Genomic DNA, 17,500 nt, shown 5'->3' with positions numbered 1-17,500 from the left:
GAACATGTTTATGCCTGTCTGAAATTGACGCTTTGGCAACTCATAGAGACACGCCTCTGCTCTTCGAATCAGCCAATCAGAAGCCGCCTGCCCTTCTCGCCAAGTCTGTAGCTCCTTCCAAAGACACCTCACTTGTGCTCCAGCCGCAAAAGTGTCAAGACGCGTCGCAGTAACGTCCACGTTTCCCCCCCCCCCCCGACCTTCGTAATCATGGTAAGTACACAGTGACTGTAGGATAGTGAAGCCGAGTGATATGTTTACCTTTTGATGTGGGTTTCAATGGCTGTAGTGTTACTGACGTGTCATAGTGACTATCGGAAAAAGTATAGATCCCGCATGGGCTACCTCGGTCGAGTTTAGGTGGACCACGCTCATCCAATATGGGATCTATTGGACCGTAACGGTTCTACCGCGCACTAGGTTACGACGCACATCGTTTTTGCAATTTATTTTAGTGATTGTCTGAGACATTTGTGAATAGCTTTGACCATATTTGTAGAAATAATAGTGATGATTTAGATATGTTAGGCTCATGTGCATTCAAAATATTACCTTACAAGGGATTAAATTACTTTTTTGTTAGGCAGTTACATTTTTTTCATTACATGATTTTAATTTTTTTTTTTTTTTGCAGTTTCGTGGCCATACGTTTTATGGGCATCGCAACGCTGCATTGGAGACTCAGGAACGTACACCATGGGTTGCCCCTGACGATGCTGAAGGAAGTGATGTCGACGTGAGCCCTTTGGATGTCGACAGTGATGACGACGACCCTTCGTACGTTCCTGACGACGAAGGCCTTACTCTGGAGGATGCTTTTGACCCTCCCAATGCTAGAGGTTAGTATGAGAGAGAGAGAGAGAGAGAGAGAGAGAGAGAGAGAGAGAGAGAGAGAGAGAGAGAGAGATTTGTTTAAAAAAAAAATTTAAAAGCCTAGTTGTTACAATGGTTGCTCTTTAAATTTGTTTTCATTGTGTTGCTCTTTAAATTTTTGTAAACAATAAGTATTTTTTAAACTTATTTGTGTACTTGCATACTCACTGACATACACATGCACACACATGCATACTCACTGACATACACATGCACACACATTCATACTCACTGACATACACATGCACACACATGCATACTCACTGACATGCACAAGCACACACATGCATACTCACTGACATACACAACCACACACATGCATACTCACTGACATACACATGCACACACATTCATACTCACTGACATACACATGCACACACATTCATACTCACTGACATACACATGCACACACATGCATACTCACTGACATACACATGCACACACATGCATACTCACTGACATACACAAGCACACACATGCATACTCACTGACATACACATGCACACACATTCATACTCACTGACATACACATGCACACACATGCATACTCACTGACATACACATGCACACACATGCATGCACACACACCAGCACACACGGTTCATTTACTGTTTCACTTATTTATTCTTGTTTCAGGTCGCAGGGTCAATGTTGTTGTCCCTCAGGAGATGCCTGTGGAAGAGGAAGGTGAAGGTGAGGTTAACCCTAAGAGGCCTCGTGTTGGTGAATGGAAGAAGGACGACATTGACATCCAACCCCTGCCCGACTTCATTCATCCACAGCCGGACTTCTTGAGGGAACCTTATGAGTATTTCTCTCAGTTCTTCACAGCTGAATTGAGGGATCACATCGTTTTCCAGTCCAACCTGTACTCAAGACAGAAGGATGTAGGCAGTAACTTCCACATATCAGAAGAGGATGTCATGGTTTTCCTTGGCCTCATCATATACATGGGCCTGGTTCCTCTCCCTAGCATCGTCGACTTCTGGGCCGTGAAGACCAGGATTCCTCAGGTTGCAGACTTCATGTCCAGGAACCGCTTCAAGGCCATTCGATCATCACTTCACTTCAACGACAATGACCAGGCAGCAGGCTCCCAAGATCGGTTCTTCAAGGTGAGAGTCCCCTTCAGCAAGGTCACCAGAGAGTTCCTGAAAGTTCCCGAGACTCCTATCCATTCCATTGATGAAGTGATGGTTGCCTACAAGGGCACAAGGGCTGGTAACCTTCGCCAGTATGTAGCCAAGAAGCCTGACAAGTGGGGCTACAAGTTGTTCTGCCGCTCCAGCGTGGATGGATTTGTGCATGATATTCTTATGTACCAAGGGGAGACAACCTTTGTGAGCCACCCTACTCAGCTGTCTGAAGAGGAGAATGCCATGTCTGTCACTTCCAAGTTTGTTGTCTCCCTTGTTAAGACCATCAAGGACCCAAGTCACGCAGCAGTGTATGCAGACAACTACTTCACCAGTATAGGGTTGGCTAAGTACCTGAGATCGAAGTATGGATGCCGGTATGTGGGAACTGCCAGGGAAAACCGAGTTGGACATCCTCCCCTGAAGTCTGTGAAGGAGATGAGCAAGAAGACGACGCAAAGGGGCACACTGAACTACGTCTCTTCTGATGGCATCCTCGTTGCAAGATGGAAGGACAACAGCGTCGTGACAATCTTGTCCACTGATGTCGGTGTCAACCCCATGGGAACAGTGGAGCGGTACGACAGGGCACAGAAGAAGAAGGTTCCCATTCCTTGTCCATCTGCCATCCAGATGTACAACAACCGCATGGGTGGCATCGACAAAAGTGACATGTTGACACACCTCTACAAGACCCCCTTCAGAGCAAAGAGGTACTACATGAGGCTCTTTGCTTACCTCCTGGACCTGATCATCTGCAACGCTTGGATTCTGTACAAGAGGGATTGCTTGGCTTTGCAGACGAACCCAAAGCCCCTCAAGGACTTCCGACTGGATATCTCCAATTGGCTGAGAAGTTTCAAGACATCAAACTTCAGGATTACTAGAAATTCTCTTGGCACCAGGGATGTCCCTTTGCCCAAAAGGGGCCAACGGGCAGTTTTGCCAAGTATAGAGTCACGCCAGGATGCCACTGCCCTACACATGCCAAAGCATGTCACCATGAGGCAGACCTGCAAGTTCTGTTCAACTGCAGGCCACATCCACAGGTCTCGCTGGATGTGTGAGGAGTGCAAGGTGGCCCTTTGCCTCACTGAAAATCGTAATTGTTTTGCTTTGTTTCATAAGATTTCCAAGTAATTTTTGTTTTTGCTCTTTTTCAATAGATTTTAAAGTAAGTTTTATAATGTTTCTATTTTATCAATGATGAGTAAGGTTTATTATATTTTTTGCATTTTCAGAGTATTTTTGTATTTTTATAGTATTTTTGTATTTATTGAATATTGTATTTTCTTGTATTTATAACGTATTTCTTATTTAATTAAATTGTTAAGCCATATATGTGTTTCTGTTATACATTGGCACTATAAAAAAACTTTCTGTTATACATTAGAACTAAAAAAAAACTGTTGGGCGAAACTTCAAAATCTGTGCCGTTATGGTCCAATAGATCCCATATGGGATGAGCGTGGTCCGCGTAAACTCGCCCAAGGTACCCAAATGGGATACTTCATTGCATGCAATTATTTCGGTAATTTGGAAAAATTTTTAAAAGTACACAAGAATAAAAAGGTCTTGTATTTTCTAATACTACAACATACTAAAAGGAATTTTTAAAGTTTCCCATAAAACTTAGGGTGGACCTTAAAGGGTTAAGATGGATGGACCAGATAGAGAGGAAGGGGCACTTGGTCCCTTGATAAAAAATTAATGGAAATAAAAGAAAAAAATGCACATGAATTGAGAAGCAGAAGTGAGGCATATAACAGTCCCAAGACAGGAGAAATTGTTTTTGCTAGGATTTCTTCAAGACCTTGGTACAGTGGCATTGGATGTACTAGAATGAGTAAAGAATGTCTCTCTTTTACGTAAGAGGAAAAACAGACTAAAGTGTAGGTTTTCTGTGGGACAGGAAGTTTTCAGCTACAGAGAGAATACATTGTTCGATTTGTGCAACAAGCAGAAGTAAAACAACAGAGTACAATGAAAATTCACGCATCATGGAGATCAATTTCTTTTTTGTACCACTTCCAAAAGGATGTCAGCCTATTGGAGGATGTAAAATCATATTTCTGAAGTCCCTTAACATTTCAGAAAAAAAAAAAAAAAAAAAAAAAAAAACTCTACGGAAAGCTCTAAATAAAATGCAGTCGGCTGGCACTGTTGAGGAGAGGAGAGGAGGGAGGTAAAAAAATATTACCAATAGAAGATAAGCAAAGAAGAGGCTATTCTGCATCACATCAATAGATTTCCAAAAAGTCTGATTATTCCAACAGAGATTACCTGCATCCTAATCTCAATAAACATATAACGTATGAAATGATCAAAGAAGCGTATACTTTTTTTTTTTTTTTTTTTTTTTTTTTTTTTTTTTTGCATCTTATTTAACACAAAACACTTAATTTCATAACCCGGGAAATGACACGTGCATATGTGAAAATTACAGTAAAAGGGATGCATAGAAAGTAAAGCTGTTCAGGAATTATTTCTAGAACACAAAAGAGAGAGAGAGAAGTCTTATAACTAAAGAAATACCGAGCAAAAACAAACTGATAACAGTATAGCAATGGTGCCTTGGACCTTCAACAAGTTATCTATCTACCCCAAACTTATGACAATCAACTGTTCTAAAGAAAAGAAGTTAGTAAACTATAATTTGATGGGATAAATGAGGTGATTTTGTTGGTAGATGAATATACTTCACAAAACAACAACTCAGTCATTGCAACAATGTTATTGGAGGTCTTCTTAGAAAAGAACTCATTGCTTTATTTTGACCATTATCATAGCCAAAATAAGAGACATTTAAGCTCGTAGTGCTATAAAAAAGCTGGCACCTGAAGATTTGTTTATCACTCACAACTTGTCCCAGTTTTCAAACAAGCAAGGAAGAACCTTATATTGTACACACACCTCTTACTTATGACTTTCTTGACTTTAAGCTACTCTTCCAATGTCTTCATATCCTCTCAATTAGATCTAATGATCAAGGAGGACCAGTGGACTGGACGAAAATGACAAAGATAATGGTTAAGAAAAAAAGAGACAAACAGAATCTTCTGCAAAGCTAGCCACTTGCAAGAGGTATGCAGGTGACAGTTTGTTCCTAAGAGAATTTATATATTAGTGTGAAGTCTTGCAGGCCAAATCAGCCAACTTATATACTACTGAGTATGAAAAACCTTAACAGGTACCTCGAAAGAGTTTTTTATATTCACTAGTCTCAAAAAAATAATAAGCCTTAAATATCATGCTGATTATTCAAATATGTCTTTCGACGCATTTAAAAAAGAAAAAAAATACACTATAAACCTTTCTGTATAAAGCATAATTAATGATACTGTTTTCATTTATTGAATAATACCAGTAACAAAATGACTAGTGATTGTTATGGATTTGTCAAATATTTAAATTTGGTTTAGTTTTATTAATTTTACTGATCACATTAATGGTGACGAGATTTATTTCAATAAATAATATTGAGTTAATTAATATATTTTTTGTCCAAGTATGATTTGTTCATAATCCAACTGCCTTAATACCTTAACATGCAGCTTGGCGCAGTTTACTCGTAACATGATTCTAATATTACCAAGTAGAATAGACAAACTATAAGTTTATGATTTACCAGTTCTAAAGGACTGTTAATGAAGAAGTCAAAGAAGCGTTTCCGTGATGTAACTGCAGCCTTCCAGTATGGACAAAAATGAGGACAAATAAGCGTATATGTGGATATGTGGCGTAACTACAACCTGCCGGTGTAAAAAAAAAAAAAAAGAAAAAAAAAATTCCCACAAGACAAACGGACACGTCAACTTTAAGGCTTCCCATAAACCATAGAATTGTATTAATCTAAAATTTGAGTATATATACGAAAAATTCAATTTCTTATCTATTAGTCAACGTTAACAACAGCAAAATACTTTTACTCCTAATCAGTTAGTAAATGAAAACATTTGAGCAAAACCTTTAGATTTCTCTCCTGAAAAATGTGAAATCCTGAGACAAGCCACTTTATTTTGAGAGAGGCAATTTATATATATATATATATATATATATATATATATATATATATATATATATATATATATATATATATTCACAATGAAACTTTTATTTCTCTTTTCAAAACAATCTAAAAGTAATTGTTTTTTTTTTATTTCACATCTTCGTATGAGCGAATACAAAGTGTTGTTATTCATAGTTAGGACTGTGAAGATTACATTTATATGCTGATGCCAATATGAAGCAAAGGAATCCATTTTAACATTGTTACTGCTCTTAAAAACCTTTTTTTTTCATTACTTATTTAAAATTTATTTGCTATTCTCTTATTTCCTTTCCTCACTGGGATACTTTTCCCAATTAGTACCACTGGGCTTCTAGCATCCTGCTTTTCCAGCTAAGGTTGTACTTTGACTAGCAATAATATTTATAATAATGTTAACTAGCTGCAACTCGGGACGGATATTGTTTATGAGATCGGCATTGTCACTCGTAGATGTATCTCACTATCACGCAGTTCACTGTAACGTTGTTACATTTAACAGCATATTTAAGAAGGCTACATGATAGCTGTGTCTTTTGAATTGTAGATATAACCATGAAGTTTGTCAGGAACAGTGATAATATATTTCACATCTATTCCTGAAAATTTCATTTGGATATGTGAATTTCTCTGGGAACAATTTACTCCAGTGCTGAAAAAAACCATTGAACCCATACTGAATTAACGTTTGCTCTGGCTTTTCTTTGGCAGAAATAAACATAAAAATTAGCAAGGACAAAGTAAATATCCATACCATAAATCTCTAAGAATTTTATTTAGATATGTGAAGTATTCTACGAGTAATTTATTGCGCCGCCGAAAATCAGCCTCCTACGAATATTGAAAAATGGCTACTGTGACTTTTCTATAGCAGGTATCAATACGAAAATTGATATGAATGTAGTTCACATAACACCCATCGAATACCGTGAAAGTCATATTGATATATGTAAAACTGTAGGAGTAGTTTGCGGCCTCTCACTGATTTTTAGGTAAAAGTAGTCACTTACGAACAAAAGAGACAGCCAGGACATCCTTATAGCTGGTATGAACATGGAAGTTGGCAGAAACAAAGCTTATATGTATATATATATATATATATATATATATATATATATATATATATATATATATATATGTATATATATATATGTGTGTGTGTGTATATATATATATATATATATATATATATATATATGTATATATATATATATATATATATATATATATATATATATATATATATATATATATATATATATACACACATAAATAATCCCTTAAAATTCATTTATTGGTATAGGAATTATTGATCCCGCTGCAGAAAATATGAGCTACATGCCTCCAACCCCGCTCCGAAATCTATGGCGATTGAAAAATCGCTACGGTAACTTTTCGAAGGCAAGTATCAAAACAAAAATTGGTATGAATGTATTTCCCATAACCCCCATCAAACACTGTGAAAATCATTTGGATATCTGTAAAACTCTAGGAGTAGTTTGCTGCTCTTCGCTGATTTTCTAGCTAAAATTCGTCATTTGCGAACAAAAGCGAGAGCCAGGGCATACTTATAGCAGGTATGAACATGAAAATTGGTAGAATCAAAGCTTACATATATCTGAATAATTCCTTAAAATTCAATTTGAGTATATTTATTGATATAGGAGTTATTGACGACCCCGCCGAAAATATAAGCTGCCCCCTGCCCCTACTCGGCGATAACAATATAAGGGAATGACTGGGCTATGGGTTGGGTGAGACCGTTAGCGAAAATTTTGGCATTCCATATAATGTTAACTAATCATGGATTCTTTGTTATTATTATTCAAATACTTCATCATTACTGTCCTTGCTAATCTGGCTTCTCATTATAACTCAATATATTGACCTAAACCTTTTAACGTCATATCAATTTATTGTATTTGGCTTATTATCAGAGAACGAAAAATCCTTTCGCAATGACTTTTGTTCCAAAATATCCGAATTTCCAAGAAATGTTTTGAGGAAAAAATCGGCTCAATTTAATTGGCGTGAAATCCTCGATTCCCTGGCTGGCTGAACTACAATAACAAGCGGTGTATTATTGGGGTCAGATCCAGTAGCCCTCACTTCCAGCGTGCTGGAATCACTGGCCTTATGGTCGAGTCGCTAACCATTTCAGTTGCGGGAATCTTATATTGATTTTTTTTTTATTCAGAGGCCGATGGGAGGGGGATATTCCAATTTCCTTATTTATATTGAAATGAAAAAAAAAAAGAATAAAAAACTTGATATAGAAACAAGTTAAAATGAATGGGAGATTATGGGGAAACGGAAACTTAGATTGTTCGATTGATTGAAGTAGAGCATAGGTGTGGAATGTGCTCTCTCTCTCTCTCTCTCTCTCTCTCTCTCTCTCTCTCTCTCTGGTGAGATTGAAGTTATCTAGATCCCCCTCTTTCTCTTTCAAAGACAGGTATTCCATCTCTTTCCGACAGGTATTCCACTTCACATTTTTCCAAGAAGTACGAGGTTGATTTTCCTTAAGGTAGATGAAATTCCATCTGTTCTGCTCCGTTAGGTCTAAAACGTGTGCGGTACCTGGAAATATGAGGTCTGTGTAGGCTTGCCTCTTCCTCGGACCAGGGCTGCCCGTATTTCTTGTTAGTCCAAATTTCATTTTAGATGAGAAGGTGTTTTATTTAATTGTAGTAGTTTATTATACGTCTCTCTCTCTCTCTCTCTCTCTCTCTCTCTCTCTCTCTCTCTCTCTCTCTCTCTCTCTCTCTCTCATTGCGTTCATAATGTGTTTATATTATTAATCAAAGATATTTTACTCTACATTTTCTATGATTAAATCATAAACTTTGTGATATAATAAGACGTACTATCCTATTGCATGTCCCTATATATTTAATTCCTACATTTACGGCATTTTCAGACAATCTATGTCAGGTATTAGAAGACATTTATTAAAGGGGTCTATAGTATGGAAAGTACTGTATTTATAGTAATTCCACAAGTCCCTTTAGTTGATCTAAAGCTGCTAATTTCTCTTCATGTTAACTTTTCACTGCTGTATAACAACAATAATTACAATATTTTTCAAATTTCGCTTAAGATACTACATTCGTATCGGAAAAATGTATTTTTACTGTATGTTTACGATAACTATATTAAAATTAGTTTATTTCAATGTATATAATACAATCACACATAGTTTTAACGGTAGTTAAAATATAATCTATCACCAAGTTACAAAACGATTTGATCTACAATTATAAATGCAATATTTACAAACGAAGCAGAGCCATTACTAGCACGTTCTGGGGATAGAGAAAACAATATAAAAGTTCCAATAACATCGCCAAGAATATTAGTTTTTATTGAGTTTTGCAGGCGACCATTCCCCCTTCTCTCTCTCTCTCTCTCTCTCTCTCTCTCTCTCTCTCTCTCTCTCTCTCTCTCCTCTCTCTCTCTCTCTCTCTCTCTCTCTCGACCATCCCACCCCATCCTGTCACTCTTTCCGAATACAAATGAGGGTAAATAAAATGGGGGAAAGTACAAGGTCTCTCTCTTTTATTCACTTGTCCCCAGATATAGGAGGTTGGCCATGTCCAAGCTAAAATATTCATACCTTCAGGAGGAGACTTAGTTTTAGCTAAACATCAGATACTGAAGTTTGGGGAAAAGTAGGTAATTTTATTATGTATTGCTTTTGTTTGTTTTACATGAACACTCTTTATTAAGATGTATAATATAATTTATTCACACAAACATACATTGTATATATATATATATATATATATATATATATATATATATATATATATATATATATATATGTATATATATATATATATATATATATATATATATATATATATATAGATAGATAGATAGATAGATAGATAGATAGATAGATAGATAGATAGATTAATAAAGTTATTATGTTTGCTTGTGTTTGCATGTAGTGTTTATGACAGACCTGCAAGTGTGAAAATTCTCTCATAAGCCAAAACAAATTTGTACTGACAGCAATACCTTTCTGCAGAATCTTCAAAGAGAGTAAATCCTATTTATACGAAACTCCCAACCAAGCTCCCAGGCCCTCGATATCTCATGCTCCCCCTGCTCACCCACAAGTCATAACGAATACAACACATTAGAAACATCTCCATTATCTCTGAAGATTAGGATTTCCATCAATATCTTTTTCTTTGAGAGAGAGAGAGAGAGAGAGAGAGAGAGAGAGAGAGAGAGAGAGAGAGAGAGAGAGAGAGAGAGAGAGAGAGATTGTTATAATTCCATTTTATTCCATTCATCCTTCATCCATCAGACTTTTTTAAAACATTTTCTTTTAAGCAATACATAAATATCAAACACACATGCCTGTAAAAATAAGAAAAGTATGTTTTTCTTTAGTAAGTGAATATTTAATGGTAGGAGACAGTTGTTGCTAAAAAATTTCAATTTAGTGCATTATAATGATAATAAGTATTCACGAACTGAAGTTGATAGCCGAGTCACGACAAACAGGTCAAAATACAGCGCAATAATCCAGTCACAACAAATTTAAGGGCCCAAACTTAGTAATATCAGTAAGTTGAAATACATGGCTCTAATCCAGTCGTGACAAATAGGTGAAAATACATTGGTATAATCCAGTCACGACAAACAGGTCAAAAGCCACAATTAAAACCTAGTCACAACAATCAGGTCATAACACATGGCTAGTATCCAGTCATGACAAACAGATCAAAATACACAGCTAGAACCCAGTCACGACAAGCGGGTAAAAATACATGGCAATACTCCAGTCAAGAAAAACAGGTCAAAATACACGGCTAAAACCCAGTCACAACAAATCAGATGGCCAGAACCCAGTAAACACAATAGGTTAAAATACTAGGCTATAATCCAGACACGACACACAGGTAAAAATACATGGGTATTATCCTGTCTCGACAAAAAGATCAAAATACACAGTGAGGAAAAAAATCAACAACAAACAGGTCAAAATACACAGCGAGAACCTAGTCACAACAAAAAATCTAAATAAATGGCTAGAACCCAGTCAAGACAAACAGATCAAAATACACGGCTAGAATCCAGTCATGATAAATAGGTCAAAATACATGGGTAGAACCCAGTCACTACAAACATATATATATATATATATATATATATATATATATATATATATATATATATATATATATATATACATATATATATATATATATATATATATACACACACACATATATACATATATATATACATATATATATATATATATATATATATATATAATATATATATATATATGTACATATATATGTGTATGTATATATATATACATATATATGTGTATGTATATATATATATATATATATATATATATATATATATATATATATATATATATATATATATTAGCGTTTAAATTTGATAATGCAAGAAAGTACCACCAATATGTAATAATATCAAATTAACCTTGTTAAAACAGAGGACATTCCGATACCAAAATTAGTTTACTGTATCTGCGCAGAATAGAAATCCCCTCTCCACTGTTTTGCTGAATTTTATTTTTAGCCCAAGAGAGAGAGAGAGAGAGAGAGAGAGAGAGAGAGAGAGAGAGAGAGAGGAGGAGAGAGAGAGAGAGAGAGAGAGAGAGAGATTTTATTACAATCTTGTAGTTTTAAACCTCCTTATGTGATACATCTGATTTTAGCAGAGAGAGAGAGAGAGAGAGAGAGAGAGAGAGAGAGAGAGAGAGAGAGAGAGAGAGAGAGAGAGAGAGAGAGAGAGCAAAAAAGCAGGAGCGAGAGGAATAAAGAGCGGAAATAAACCTCCCTGTCAGAAATATAAAAGGTCATCCAGATCCCCAGACGCTTGAAGTGGTTTTCCTTTGAGTTGGCATAAAGACTCCATTAGAAGCGGTTTCAGTCTACTTCGACCGCTAGGCACATCCTAACAAAGAAGTGAAGAGAGAGAGAGAGAGAGAGAGAGAGAGAGAGAGAGAGAGAGAGAGAGAGAGAGAGAGCTTTTGTTTTTCACAATTGTCACATAGGTCATGTTGAAATAAAGTAGCTCGTTTGTAAAAAGAACATTACTGAGAGAGAGAGAGAGAGAGAGAGAGAGAGAGAGAGAGAAGAGAGAGAGAGAGAGAGAGAGAGAGAGAGATTATTATGTATGCGTACGAAATCTTAGTATGAGGCAGACTGGCCATCGATAAGGATCGATACATGTATAATTAGGATATGTATATATATATATATATATATATATATATATATATATATATATATATATATATATATATATATATATATACATAATGGATACATTTGTAATTGAAAATAATTGTGGCTTCTTACTAATCTTTAATTGATCTTCTGGGATGGATAACCTTATTAATTAAGGTGTCAATTTACGATGCCAGGTCTTTATACTAATCTTCGATATTTTTAACTAAAACCATTTTTTCGTCAAGTCAGATCTGGTTATTTTCATCTGTAGCTTTGATTATTCGGTAAATACGCTACATTGAAAAAAAAAATTGAAAAATAAATGAAAATTGGCAATACATCTTCATATACGTTAACAAAATTTTCATGATGGTCATGAGAATGTGTAGCCTACTTCATGAGTTTGTGTACTTGATAAGAATGTGTACTCATATTTTTATCATACAAATTCAAACTTCTATTTACCATTATTGAAAACCATTTTAATTTTGCTGAAATGTACGTAATGAAATATTTCCATGTCATTCATTCCAATTAAATTTGGCAGCGGGGCCGTTGCCAACATTAAAACCCGATTAAGAACATTGTCTTGTTTACATATTTCACCAGATTTGGATCCATAGGTGAGGAACCTTATTGCTGTAGAGCATTTTAAGGGTTTGGTCTTTGTTATTATGTACAGACTGCTATAAAACGTACTTCCTTAGAATTGAATAACGTAAAATAACTATACCTATCAACTATTTTTATATATATTTGCCACTAGAAATACGATAGAGATTAGTTTGGTTCATGATTTTTTTTCTACAAATTCGAATTTTATAACCATCGATGTTATTACAATCTTGTAGTTTTAAACCACCTTGCGTGATACATCTTTATGTTTTTTACTATTAGAGATTTTATTAGTCCTTTTATTATGATATAGTTCACCCGGCGTTATATCGAAAACTGAGCAAGCATCCTGCTATTAACGGGCGGCATCTCTCGTAAATTGAATTCCTCGCTGAGTAAAGGCCAGTTCATATATACATTTGGCCGTGACTTTAGCAACAAAGCCCGGCTTCGTGTTAGAGACGCTAAATTCATAACGGGTGACTGATGAAACACAGGAGGAGCTGAATATGCAATCATTTACCATTCATTTTCCTTGTCTCGGGGATACGTCTGCTCCCGCTGGGATCAAATGCCCTGACGCCAGAGTACTCTCAAGGTATCGTGAAGAGGCGTTAGTGATCATTTTGCTCCTTTGAAAAGCAAAATTGTTGTTGTACAAGTCTCTCTCTCTCTCTCTCACACACACACACACACACACACACACACATATATATATATATATATATATATATATATATATATATATATATATATGGATTAATATCAACACAACATCGTGTTCAAATAGAAATAAATTTCTACCTCATACCTGGGATCGAACGCTAGCCCCTTCTAATGAAAGGCCAGGTCGAAACCAACCATGTCACGAGAGCCCATAAAAGAAATTGGAACCTGACCGCTACCAGCTGTCCGAGGATTTACCTGGCGAGACATCAGTCTCTTACCAGCGAGTTTTACCCAATTTCCCGGGCCACCACGTGACACAATTGGTAGTAATTCATTCAAATTACCCCTAATGAGTCAATATGGATTAATATCAACACAACATCGTGTTCAAATAGAAATAAATTTCTACCTCATACCTGGGATCGAACGCTAGCCCCTTCTATATATATATATATATATATATATATATATATATATATATATATATATATATATATACACATATATATATGTATGTATATATATATATATATATACACATATATATATATGTATATATATATATATATATATATATATATATATATATATATATATAGATTGATATATGTGTGTGTATGCATGTATGTATACAGTTTATATATAGCTTACTGCATATTTGGTAATTTGAAAAACCCACACATAGAAATTATTATTATTTGATAAAATACAACCATATAACTTCTAGCTAAAATTCTAAACTATACAACAAAGATAAGAGTACATATATGCAAATCGAATCTGTACTCTTTAGTGTAGAACTAACATTTCTTCCTTTTCTTAATCCAGATGGCTTTGTCACTTCCTGTTCAAAGGAAATGGCAGTTTTTTTTTGGCTTATGTGTTTGACAGTGTGCAGTCATGATAAATTCTTATCTTGAAGTCACGTAAAATTAGAACACTCTTGCTGTACTTTGATGTATATGTAGGAATAGACCCAAATGATTATTTTATATATATATATATATATATATATATATATATATATATACATACATATATATATATATATATATATATATATATATATATATATATATATATATATATATATATATATAGACGGCTGATTTCTTAGCTTCTAAGTCGTTCGTTAATTTTCGTAAGTTAGCAAGATTTATTTTTTTATTTTTTGCACTTGTTGCAGAATGGTAAATGTGTTTTTGGTGCCAATTGCAGCCCAATTTCCATATCTCCCATATTTAACTATCTTAAATGTCTTGTGTCAAAACGTGTCTATAGGTATGATGAATATATTCATTGTTTCCCTAATTTGCAGTTAGGCTTTTCCTAAAGGTCTTGGTCCATGTTATGCCCTACTTACAATTTTTAATGCTGAACAGAAATCCCTTGATTATGATCAGGAAGTTTGTATAATTTGTCTTCATTTTAGTACTGCCTTTGTTCATGTTGATCTTTAGCCCATTGGTTCGAAACTCAAATAGTTGAGAGTGAGTGGGTCTTTCCTTAGCATCATTATTGAATTTGTAAGTAATAAATTGCAAAGACTTCTTGTTTATAGGCACCATGGTGACTATAGGAATGTAATATCTGGTGTACCTCAGGGTAGCGTTCTCGTTCCATTATTTTTCAAACTACAGTATATACGTTTGATATGTCGTTTGGCCTAGGAAACAAACTTATTGCACATACAAATGATGCTACTCTCACTGAATGAAGACCTGTAGTTCTTGAATTCCTTATTAGAGATCTAGCGAAATCAGTGCATGGTACAAATTATAGGGGAGGAAGATAAACCTCAACGTATGATTGTAAGTAAATCGAGTTCAGTGGCTCCACGACAAGTCTCTGTAACTAGGTGTGATCTTGATGGAAAATTTACGTTTGAGAAACATTCGGCCTGTTTCTTCTTCAAATGCACAAAAAATGGTTTATTGGGAGTCTTGGAGTTTTCAGTGATCTAAAAAAATGTTTTAATTATTTCATTCGACTTTGTTTCAAGCTTTGTTCGCCTGTCTGGTCTTCAGATGCTGATTCTCATCTTAATTTGTTGGACAGGAACTTACGGTCTATTGAATGTCTTATCACTGATCTGGATGTTAATCTCTGGGTCCTTCGTTCCCTTTGTTCTTTATGCATGTTGTATAAGATTTTTCATAACTCTGACCATCTTTTACGTAGACTATGTATACAATTGATACAACATGGTATTCAAGAAGTTATATTCCAGCTGTGACTCTTCCGGCAGTTAAAATTGTGAAACTTCAAAAGTTCAAACTTGTCGCAAATGCTTTTCTGCTGAACAGGTTGACATAAGTCAATCTATTTCAGTTACGGATCTTGAAATATTCTATATTTCTTATTCATTTATTTGCTATTTCCTTATTTCTTTTCCCTACTAGGGTACTTTCCCTATTGGTGCTCATAGGATTGTAGTAGCTTGCTTGGCTAATAATAATAATAACAATAATGATATTAATAATAATAATAATAATAATAATAATAATAATAATAATAATAATAATAATGATAATAATAATAATATTAATAATAGTAAGAAGAAGAAGAAGAAGAAGAAGAAGAAGAAGAAGAAGAAGAAGAAGAAGAAGAAGAAGAAGAAGTGTGTCAAGATAGAACAACCAAAGTAAAAATAATACCGCATTATAAAAGAACAACCAAAGTCAAAGTCTTACTAATGCATCGAAAGTGGTCAATTCCTTTCTGTATAAAGCTAGCACTGATTTACAAATTCACAGTTTGTTGACTGGTGGGGACAATGTGGGACAGAACCTTGGACCCTGTAACACGAGCTCAGTGCAGTACTACTCTATTACATCAACGATCGATGGTAAAGGAAGGAAAGGATACAAACTTTTAATATGTGCCTTACTCAAATTTCCTATGACATATTGAATGTGTAAAACTCTCAAACACATAACCAATTTTACACTCCTACTGAAGAAAGTAGCAGCACAAACCTGTACATCATAACCCCAAATTGACCCTAAAGTATAACTGTATATGATACATCCATAATACATAGTTTAATACAAAATGAGAATAAAATGTGAAGCTCTTTGCTCTGTTTAATGAGCAATGCCACCCTTTTTGGGTTAGCATTATCTAAACATTCATACAGAAATCCTTGTGCATCTTACGAGTAAGCAAGCTGCTTGCAGTTAATCAATGATCCTTCTTGGAGTCCTTAATTGACTGCCAGCACAGGCTGCAGCCAATCCAATATAGAATGACCTACAGGTTCTCCATTTATGGGAAACTGTTAAGCGGCTCTCAGGCTAACATTGTGTTAATAACTTTTTGAAATTTATAGAGCTAACTAAAGATGGAATTTCTGAGCTGTGTGGGATGACGAAATCTTTCATCTTACTATATATATATATATATATATATATATATATATATATATATATATATATATATATATATATATATGTTACAACAAATGCAGCCGATTCTAGTCCACCGCAGGGCAAAGGCCTCAGACATGTCCTTATTTTCATATCTGGAGTTTAACCATTGTCATCACTACGCTGGCCACTGCGGATTGGTGATAGTGGGAGACTGGGAGACTTTAGTGTGATCGCTCATAGCAAGCCAACCTAGTATTGGTGGCCCTGACGATACACAAACTTTCACCCCGTTAAGGGATCCCCACTCACAATAAGATATAATCAGAAAGGTATATAGGCTATATTTATATATATAATTATGAGTTCTGTATCAGTGTGAGGCATATAAAACTACATAGTACATAGATCATAAATAAGAAGAAAAAAATAAACCTGACATGCAACTCTGTTCGCTTTGGTCATAACCTGTTTAATGACTATGGATTGCAGTTATGAAAGCAGAGGGGAAAAAAGGCTAAAATGGGGAAAAATCCTCTTATGTAATTGGAGCATGAC

The 17,500-nt window shown here is 35.0% G+C and overlaps 1 protein-coding gene across 1 annotated transcript; it reads left to right on the top strand.

Moving 5' to 3' along the window:
- The first annotated feature begins 194 nt into the window (after window positions 1–194).
- Window positions 195–3,348, top strand: LOC137621999 (piggyBac transposable element-derived protein 3-like). The gene is made up of 3 exons (XM_068352487.1): window positions 195–213; window positions 635–839; window positions 1,510–3,348. The coding sequence occupies exons 1-3, from the start codon at window positions 211–213 to the stop codon at window positions 3,147–3,149; spliced, it is 1,848 nt and encodes a 615-aa protein (XP_068208588.1). The 5' UTR covers window positions 195–210; the 3' UTR covers window positions 3,150–3,348.
- Window positions 3,349–17,500: the final 14,152 nt, after the last annotated feature.

The sequence above is a fragment of the Palaemon carinicauda genome, chromosome 28, assembly GCF_036898095.1.
Source record: "Palaemon carinicauda isolate YSFRI2023 chromosome 28, ASM3689809v2, whole genome shotgun sequence".
In the NCBI taxonomy this organism is placed as follows: Eukaryota; Metazoa; Arthropoda; class Malacostraca; order Decapoda; family Palaemonidae; genus Palaemon; species Palaemon carinicauda.
Note: the sequence above shows the minus strand (reverse complement) of the source record. Positions and strands in the feature narration are given on the sequence as shown.

What these genes read in the sequence shown, in the direction of transcription:
- LOC137621999 (XM_068352487.1), top strand. An exon ending in TGACCCTCCCAATGCTAGAG is followed by an intron (nt 840 to 1,509) that starts GTTAGTATGAGA and finishes TTCTTGTTTCAG; the next exon opens with GTCGCAGGGTCAATGTTGTT.